This window comes from Trifolium pratense, linkage group LG3 (genome assembly GCF_020283565.1).
Source record: "Trifolium pratense cultivar HEN17-A07 linkage group LG3, ARS_RC_1.1, whole genome shotgun sequence".
NCBI lineage: Eukaryota > Viridiplantae > Streptophyta > Magnoliopsida > Fabales > Fabaceae > Trifolium > Trifolium pratense.
The window spans coordinates 13,973,276-13,983,074 of NC_060061.1; the positions used below are offsets into that span (position 1 = coordinate 13,973,276).

At 31.0% G+C, this 9,799-nt stretch overlaps 2 protein-coding genes and 1 long non-coding RNA gene across 3 annotated transcripts; 1 reads left to right on the plus strand and 2 right to left on the minus strand.

The window, feature by feature from the left end:
* Positions 1-2,709: 2,709 nt before the first annotated feature.
* On the minus strand, positions 2,710-3,471 carry LOC123916215 (DNA polymerase delta subunit 4). The gene is made up of 2 exons (XM_045967617.1): positions 3,222-3,471; positions 2,710-3,132 (listed from the first exon to the last, which is right to left on the minus strand). The coding sequence occupies exons 1-2, from the start codon at positions 3,382-3,384 to the stop codon at positions 2,939-2,941; spliced, it is 357 nt and encodes a 118-aa protein (XP_045823573.1). The 5' UTR covers positions 3,385-3,471; the 3' UTR covers positions 2,710-2,938.
* Positions 3,472-5,376: 1,905 nt separating this feature from the next.
* Positions 5,377-7,726, plus strand: LOC123918179 (probable serine/threonine-protein kinase PBL28). The gene is made up of 2 exons (XM_045970153.1): positions 5,377-6,634; positions 7,334-7,726. Exons 1-2 carry the CDS (start codon positions 5,377-5,379, stop codon positions 7,648-7,650), a joined length of 1,575 nt encoding a protein of 524 aa, XP_045826109.1. The 3' UTR covers positions 7,651-7,726.
* Positions 7,727-8,423: 697 nt separating this feature from the next.
* LOC123917086 lies at positions 8,424-9,010 on the minus strand. The gene is made up of 2 exons (XR_006812353.1): positions 8,722-9,010; positions 8,424-8,639 (listed from the first exon to the last, which is right to left on the minus strand). It is a non-coding gene; the product is annotated as an uncharacterized LOC123917086 (long non-coding RNA).
* Positions 9,011-9,799: the final 789 nt, after the last annotated feature.

Genomic DNA, 9,799 nt, shown 5'->3' on the forward strand with positions numbered 1-9,799 from the left:
GATGTTGTTTGGATAATTTGAAACAAAATTGTTTTTGTATCTATAATTACCAAATTGAATTTTAGTGTATTTTTTCATAAAACATAAAACAAAAATTACCAAAAATTAATTAGTTAAATATAATATTTAAATAAAGGCATATACTTAAAAATGTTAAATTAGCATAATAATTAAATAAAAAGAATCTAAATAAAAATTACAAATAGATAAATATAATTTAAAGTTCAACATTATAACAAACTAATTATTTAACCTAGACTCTATAATTTGATTACGAATTAAGTCTCGAACATGATCCATCTTTGACGAAGAAGCTACATTGAAAACTTGTGACGGATCCAAGTTATTTGATCTATGAATTTCATCATGGTGAATGACTGTCTTCATAAAGATTAAAATCACTATCCACTTAAACAATTCTTATGATAAAGTTGTGTATTGTCATTGTTTCGACTACTATTTGAACTTGTGTTTCATATTTGAACTTCGGCATGTGACGTAGGATTGCAAATATATATATATAGAGGAGAAACAATAGCAATAAATTCATCCAACAAACATCAATCTAACATAAGTAATGACAGCAGTTGGCAAAAATAAATAAAAGGCCATATGCAGATTTACCAAATCTGAAAACATACGGAAAGAAATCATTTCTCAGAGAAGAAATTGAAGTTGAGTTGATGTGTAGTAATGAAGGAGGAAGAAGACGCGTATGTTTCTTTCCATGAGTAATTGTTTGTGTTGGAAAATTAAGAAGAATTTATGGGTAATAAATAAAAGAATACCTGCCACCCAAAAAGTCTGAATCATGTTTCAAGTTTACTCACGTCTGGGAAGGAAATCGCGTGAAAGAGATCCAATTTTGAGTTTAGCCAAACAAGCCATTAAATTGCAGAATCGCATTTGCAAAAAGAAGACTCACGTTTGGGGTTGTGAAACTCCAAACCAAACAGACGCTAAGTTCAAGTAGTTAATGTGTTTTTTCTATATTGAAGAACATTTGAATTCAATTTACCAATTGTTAGTTGGTCTAGTGATGATTGATGTTGGACTTGGTAGAAAAAACCACGATTCGATCCCTTGTAATTGCCATCGGGAGGGGCTATAACCACTTGACGTCAGAACTGACTCCGAATCAAATTAGACGGTCTAGTGGACCGGACTGGTGGTGAAAACAAAACAAAAATTGAATTCAATTTGTGAGAAGCATTACAAATTAAAATTTTATTTACATCGCAGTCGAATTTCAAATTATCGAGACCTCTTCTAAAAATCAAAGGGTTAAAAAAAAACATTATTGTTGTATTAAATTTTAAAAATAAAAAAAGGAACGGGTGAGTAGAATACAGAGTTTAATTTGTACCAAAAAAGAAATATAGAGTTTAATTGTAACTATTACATTACACTCACAATTTGTGAATGAAAAAAAAATTTACTTGTAAACAAAAGTTTGCCAAGAAAATGTGGTGGGTAGATAGGCCTTTCTGAATTTAAGGAATTGAAATCCCAAAATTTTAAATTAAAAAAAAAAATCATAATAAAAAACTTGACCAATAAACCAAATTGTCAAACAACAATCCAAATTTTGTGATTATTAATACTTTTCTTTTGTGTTCTGCCTCAGCAACTTAAATTTTCTAGGCAGCCTCAGTGCAGGTGTATTTAAAATAGGGAGGAGGGTGTCAAGAGTTCCACATCTGATATAAGATGATTTGAAGATCAATTTATAAATCGTGTTTGTTACAAAAAGAAAAAACACTAATAATGTACATAAGCTAGTAAAATGAGGTCTCTTACAAAATAAAAACACTAACAATGTGCATGTAATAAGCTAGTAAAAATTCTAACCAGAATCTAGTTAAGACTCACAAACAGTCTTATTGATGTAATCATAAGGTGTGATATTGTTTCCATTCAATTTCATTTCATGTCAATAATCATCATACAAGTATCATCTGACTTCAAATTTACTCTGTCAAGGCAGCCGCAGCAGCATATTTTACATCTCCTCCTCAACAAGAACTGCATTGCATCCACCAGAAGGGAGATTGGATAACAGCAGCCCCATTCTATTTACAATCATTTCTATTTGATAAATTAAACATCTCCTATATCAATGCTCAACATTGCAGTTGATTTTATATCTTCTGGTTTAAAGCTCTTTAAACATTCTATTTATGTATCAGTCAAAATGATTTGAAAACAAGGTCTCATACTCTCATGGTTCAATTTCCTTGGGTGCCTACTTCATTGGCAATAGCACAACATCAAGACTTGCCTAAACTATTCGAAAAAATCATTTTCCTAATTTACATCATTGATCAAGATGGTAAACAGAATCAATAATGTCAACTATTTCCATAATCAAAATTAATCTATTCACTAATGTTTCTTTCTTGCTTGCTTAGTTGCTTCCCTCTAGAGTCTAACCAATTCAACTTGATCAAAACGACGATCAAAAGTATACAGAAACAATAAAATAATGCACAAAAACAGAAATTAGAAGCAAAACAATGATAAGATTTGATCAAAACATCAGAACAACATACGAAAGAAACCTCGCTATAGCTTCATCAGAACAATCTTGCTATAGCTTCATCATCAGTATGAGTATACAAAAACAGAGCAAAACAATGCCGAAACTTGATTAAAACAACTGAATCTAAATCTTTAAAGAAACTACAAAATGATGCAGAAAAACACACATTTCACAAATCAAGTTTTTTAAATCTAAAATTGAAACAAGTTAAACACATAGAGATCTATGTCAATCAGCAACATTCAACACTTAACAAACAAAACCCTAAAATACTCAAATTCACATAACGAAACCCTAACAGTAACAGGGGAAAGGAACACAGCCAGAAACTGATTTCCCTAACGAAAACCTAAAGAAACAAGTCTGAAGTGAGAAAGTGATTACAGTTAAGCATTTCTAAATGCGAGTGTCCCACAAAGATTCTTTCTGAACTTTCCCAATCTTCAAGAGATTCCCAATTTCTTCAGGAGGGTTCATACCAAACTTCACAGCTCGTTCCCAGCGTTCCAGTCTCGTCATCCCAATACAAGGACCGTACTTCGTATCCATGTCGAATTGTTGCAGCATCTTCTCGTTCTTCTCGTTTTCTTCTGTAAATCCACAAAACCTAAATTAGATTACAAAAACAAGAAAATAAAGAAAACCCTAGAAATGAAGGGAAATGGAAAATGAGTAGAACCTTGGAGATCTTGATTGGTGTTGCGGGATGCGACGGCGGGTGGTGGTTGGGGGACATTGGAAGTGTGAATGGGAGGTTTCTTGGAGTTAGACGGTGGTTTGTTGGTGGTTGCGGGGGTTTTCTTCTGTTGCTTGTAATAACCCTTCATATTCGCCGACGACATTTTCTCTCTTTGTCTCTATGTGATGTGATTTCAAATTTTGAATTTTGAAAACTGAATGAATAAACAAACTCTCCAAGTTTCCTAAAGAAGGATCCCCACCCCTTAAATAGAGAGTCCACTTACCATATCGGATGAAATAAGTCAAATAACACAAGGTTTTTTTTTATCATTATTTGTTGTTTTTACATTTTTTTAAGAGTAAAAAAAATAAATATGCATTGCAAAATGATTTTACACCATTTTAAGAGAAAAAATAAATATGCATTGGAAAATGAAAAACGGGCACGTTCCGTACCCGTTTGTTAGACATTTCTACGGGTAATATTAATAATGTACTTCTCTTATATTGATTTAATTTAATACTTAAATTTTTACGGGTGTGTGACTTCTTTTCTAGGTTTCAACCCATTTGATCGTGAATTAAGTAAAGTCTAATAAAAAATTGTTTCTCTTAATGATTGAATTTAAGTTCTTTTGAACTTTTCATCCTAGAAAAATTCATTAACCACTTGAGTTCAATCACTTGTTTATTTCGACAAATAAATCTTACCTAATTTTTGTTTCCTCTCCTTAAAGTAATACTCTTTTTTTGTAAACTCGGTATCCGGCGGGCCAAGAACCAACTAATTCGGGTGAACTAATTCCATCCCTGACTTGCCGGGGGGCTGGGGGACATTTAAAGCCAGAGTTTTTTTAACTCTGTATGAACTAGCCTACCAAAATTGACATTAAAGATAATCAAATATGAAACCTTGAGATTAACATACTAATATGAAATGGCATGACTACCGACTAAATTATTTATAATTTAATTTTTCTAATTTGTGTGTGACTCGTGAGCGCCTAAATATTAATTAATCTGGGATTGTCCGTGTAGAAGAATTTTTTTCCTATTAATTTGAAGCAGTGGCGTCGCCACATAGAGTTGAGGGGGTTCAACCGAATGCCCTAGACTTAAAAAAATACACATATGATTCTATATAATTTATAGTTTGAATCCCCTCATTTTTATTTATTGCACCATTGACCAAATTTAACTTAAACAAGTTTTAACTCACCCATTTGATAAGATAAGGTTGATTGAATTTGTAAAATTTTATTCAAGTCAATTTTGTTCAACTAGATTCGTGATGCTTGATAATTAACTCGAGACTTACATCGTTTATATGCGTATGAGTATTGAATTTGCATCGTTAAAGAGAGCAAGTGATCTTTCAAAAAATTGGTTGAAACTAAAAGACATATTTTTTTATTGATTAGTTTACCAACTTTTGACGTTAGCAATGATTTTGTCCGTTGCTACATCAATCGTTGAACAATTTATGTGTTTCATATGTTATTCAGAGTGATCAAGATTAATGCGTTTCATATGTTATTGAGACCAATCAAGATTAACGCTTTATGTGTTTTTATTGAATACCGTTAATCTTGATCGGTCTCAAATAACATACGAAACGATTATATATTTTTGTAAAATTGAATATAGATGATTTATATGACATAAACTCTCAATCCAACTGTAAATTTTATAAAATTTGTATTTGTTAAAACGTTATTATTTTTCTGAAAGGCAAATATATATATATATATATATATATATATATATATATATATATATATATATATATATATATATATATATATATATATAAGAAGTGGTGTCATACACCAGTGTAACATTTGAGTAATGTTATACCGCTCAATAATATTAATTAAATTTTTAAAATTTGAACCTGCAAATTAGGCGATTCAGTAGATGGACTGAGACTGGAAAAAAAAGTTTTAACCCCCTAGTTCAGGTTCCTGGCAACGCCCCTGATTTGAAGTACAAATATGTTCATCAAAAAAATAAATTTCAAATACTGTGAGTTTGTGTAGTCATTGCGGTTCTCTATCGGGTTCCGGTTGATTTGTAACCTGCAACAACCACACAGAACAGTTATTCCATATCAACACCTAATTGTTTCCTTTGCCAATTGGTGTTCCAAAATCATGGCTACCATCATTTCACCAACTTGCTTCATCTTTATTCCTATGATGATAATTTTATCATCATTATGTCCCATAACAACATTATGTGCAACAGTCCTAGAAGACCTTAAAAACTTACACAAACCACAAGATTTCAACACTACAATTTTCAACAACTGTCTCAAAAACCCATCTCTCAGATACTGCAATTCATCTCCTATGATAGACCTTGATGAAATATTCAAATACACTATTGTTGCTAGCCATCTTTGCAATGAATCCAACAATCCCAATTGTGTTGAATCCTTCCCGAAAATCGATCTTCGAAACCGACCAAACATTGCATCTCTTTACTTGTCTTTCACTTTCTTTTGGAAATATTGTCCATTGACTATTCTGTCTATTGATTTCTCTAACAATTCTGTGAAGGGTAGTTTTCCAAATGATGTTCTTTATTGCACTCAAATTCAGTCTCTTGATTTAAGTCTCAATGAATTTTCTGGTGAAATTCCTATTGAAAGTTTCTCTCCATTAACTAATCTCACTTTTCTTAACCTCTCTTATAACTGTTTTTCTGAGAGTGAAGTTCCTGATTCACAATTCTTCAAAAAGTTTAATTCTTCTAGTTTTCTTCATTCTGGTGCTCTCATTGATCATAAAAAGTTCACTATAAAAGCTATCATTTTATTGGTTGGTTTTCCTATTCTTGTTATTTTGATGGTAATTTTCTTGGCATGGATTTGTTTTCAAAGGCCTGATTTTCTTCCAAGAATATTTCATAGTAGGTCTAAATTTACGCCGGCGATTCTAAAGGCGGCAACTTACAGTTTTTCGAAGGAAAATTTGGTTGGTAAGAGTGATATTGTTCACATCTATAAAGGGGTGTTAAGAGATGGAACTGAAGTGAAAATTGAGATGTATTGGGATGATATATCAAGGGATAGTTATCATAAATTTGTTGAGGAATGTCAGATATTGTCTGAGTTAGACCACAAGAATCTTGTTAAGTTTTTAGGGTGGTGTAAAGGTAGAAAATTTAGGGCTATTATAACAGAATGGACAAAAGATGAAAATGTTGAAATGTGGCTATTAAGGGAAGCACCATCATGGAATCATAGAGTGAAAGTTTTGATGGGAGTTGTTGAATGTATGTTATATTTGCATGATGAATGGCCTGAAGTTGATTATGATCTTAAGACAAGTAGTGTTTTGTTATCTGATAATCATGAACCATTGATTTCTAGGTTTCAAGTTGGAGACAGAAACAACAGTAGAAAAAGTAAGAATCTCTACAATTATACAACAATCTATATATAGCACAGACACTTTAAGTTGAAGGTATATTCAGGGTCCAATAGTGCTGGTGTCTGAAATCGTCACGACACCTATACATTTGGTTCTATTTTTCAAATTGTTACCATTATATGTGTCGGTGTTGTATTTGATATTTGTGTTTGACTATTTGCGTATGTGCTTCATAACACTATATCAGCAACAAAAAACATAAAATGTGGATAGGCTGCGTGTGTCTTTACCGCTAGTAATTGATGATTAGCACGCACAATCAAAATTTCTTCCTACATGTTGTCTTTTCTTCTTGGGTAAAATAGTGTTTACCCCTGTGACGTTAGCGAATTTCGGTTTATCCCCTTGTATTATTTTTTTCGATTATATCCCTATAATGTCAAGATTATGTCAATTTAGCCCCTCATTAAATACGTTGACCGAAGATTTTGCATAAATGATTACGAGACATGCTCAGTGAGGGGGGTAAACCAAAATTCGCTAACATTACATAGGACAAAAGAACGGAATCTTAAGCCAACATATTCAATGAAGAGATAAAAGGACGGAATATTGACATTACATATGAGGTAAATTGAAATTTGCTAACATTGCAGGGGTAAACACTATTTAACCCTTTCTTGTTTTAATCTCTTATATGGTAATTGATTTAATGTTTTCTATTATATTATAGAGATATGCAAGTTTGGAGTATTTTTGCTAGAGATGATACTAAACAAGAGTATTAAAGAGGAGTTTGATGGAAATGATGCTGGATTTCTTAGCTACATGAGAACCCTTCATCATGCAGAATTACAACATATGATTGATGAGAGAATGGATTTAAATGAAACAACTTTGCATCAAGTTAAACAAGCTTTATCCCTTGGATTAATGTGCATAGACCAATCAAACAATGAGCATCCAAGCTTGGCACAAATATTCAATATTGTATCAAAGGCATATAAGGCTAACCTTGTTAAGGGACACAAACGAGTTCAGTTCAGATAAGTTACAATATTATAGGATTTTATTTTTTTAGATTACATATTTATCATATATTATATATAAGATATATAATTACACATGAACTACTGTTTATCTATGTTTTGATTTTTGATCTGTTATTTAGAAGTTTTAAGCATGTCTTGTACTATGTTTTGTTGCAGATAATCCAAATTGCATAATATCTTATGTAAAATGCTAAACAGTGCCCTCGGGGCACTAGTTAAGGATGCAAAAATAGTAATTTGGCATTGAAATTTGTGCAGTCAACTTCTCGAAAGTTTAAAAAGTGTTATTTTCTTTTCAAAACTTTCTAATTTTGGTTTCCTTAACCAGTGCCCCGGGGGCACCGGTTAGCATGACCCATATCTTATTCATTTGTTAGACTGTATTGAAAATGATCATACAATTCTAGCATACTTTATGAATCTTATAAATAAATCAAGACTATGCTTATAAAAGTAACAACATACAAATAAATTGTAGACTTAGAAGCAAATAAAATAAAAATTTTATTTATATTATTTTGGTTGCTAGAACCAAATAAAATTAATGGTTATAATTACGGTCATTTGATATATATTGGGAAATGTAAAATTGTTATTAATAACAATGTACTAATGAGTTATCGTGAACATAATTCAATTAGTAGGAATATTACATGTAATATGTACGATTAGAGTTCGAATTTTTGTAGACACGTTCACCTTAAATTAAAAGCTGAAATTTTATTTTTTTTTTGGTCAAGAAAAACTAAAATTTTAACTACTAGGCTACCATAAAAAAAAATGTATCTAATGACTATATATTTTAGTTTTTTACAATTGTCTCATGTATATGATATGATATTTGAACTATATATCCGTTGAGATTACAATATCATTGTGAAAATGAAAGACAAATACACATAAAAGCAATGCATTTTGCAACATAAGAATCTGGACACAACAAGGGTGGACAATCAGAATCCTTCTCGCAATCCGGCGAACTCTGTGCTGCGATATGGAAAAAAAAGAACAAATATTACTAGAATGGATGAAAGATCAAGAAAGTTCAAAAGATATGAAAATGGTTTACCATCAACTTGAGTTACAACAAGCAGCAAGGAAATAAAGAGGAGGGTGAAATAAACAAACTTAATAATTTGAGACATATTTTTTCTCTTAAGCTTATAACAAATTGAAATTTATTGATCACTTTAAAAAAGTCCTATGTTTAGTTTATTTGATTGAATAAATATTTTTTTTTTTCACTTTTAGATCTCCCAATTAAGAAAACTTCCTAGAATAAAATTCATTATTAAATTTGACATGTTTGCCCATTTAGCTCGCTCAATGGATAAGGGCAGTCTTCCGGTGCTTTTCAATTTCTTTGACCTCTATCCTTTTATGACATCTTGGGGCAAAAACTGAAATAAAAATAATAAAACACATTTATTCTTAAATTTGACATGTTTGCCCATTTAGCTAAAGCCACACCATTTGACATCTTGTGGCTGACTTAATTCAATAATAACAACCTATTTTCTCCATAATGGAAGGCGAAACATGGACACTAGTATATTATGAAAGAGGTTAAAAATCGTGGATTTGAACGAGTTCAATTTAAAAGCGATTCGAAGTTGGTGGTTGATGCTATTCATTTAAGAAGACGAAGTAATTTGGAGTTTAATAATTGTTGATGACATTATTCTTTTTATGTCATCTTTTGTAAACTTTAAAGTTAAGTTTATTAGGAGACAAACAAATTTGGTTGCTTATACCGATCTTGTTAGGGCAACTAATGTTGGGGCTAATATCCATAAATTTGATATTATTTCCTTATGTGTTTAACATTTATTAGTTGATGAATTGAATTAATTTTGCTGGGTTAAAAAAATAAATAAAGAGAAGTGATAAAATATTGAGAAACATAAAATTTATAGTGATTTATTCAATGTGTGATGGTTGAATCCTCACGATTTGTAAGATTTTCACTATAATATTCGAGATAATAATCTTTCAAATATTGCACCTTCTCAAAACATCTTGACAAATAAACTAATAGATTGAATTTTCAGTGGTTGATAAAAGAGTTAAATATATTTTTGATCTTGGTGACCTTTTATTAAATTTTTATTAAATTTGTAGTTCATGAAAAATTATTATGCACTCAA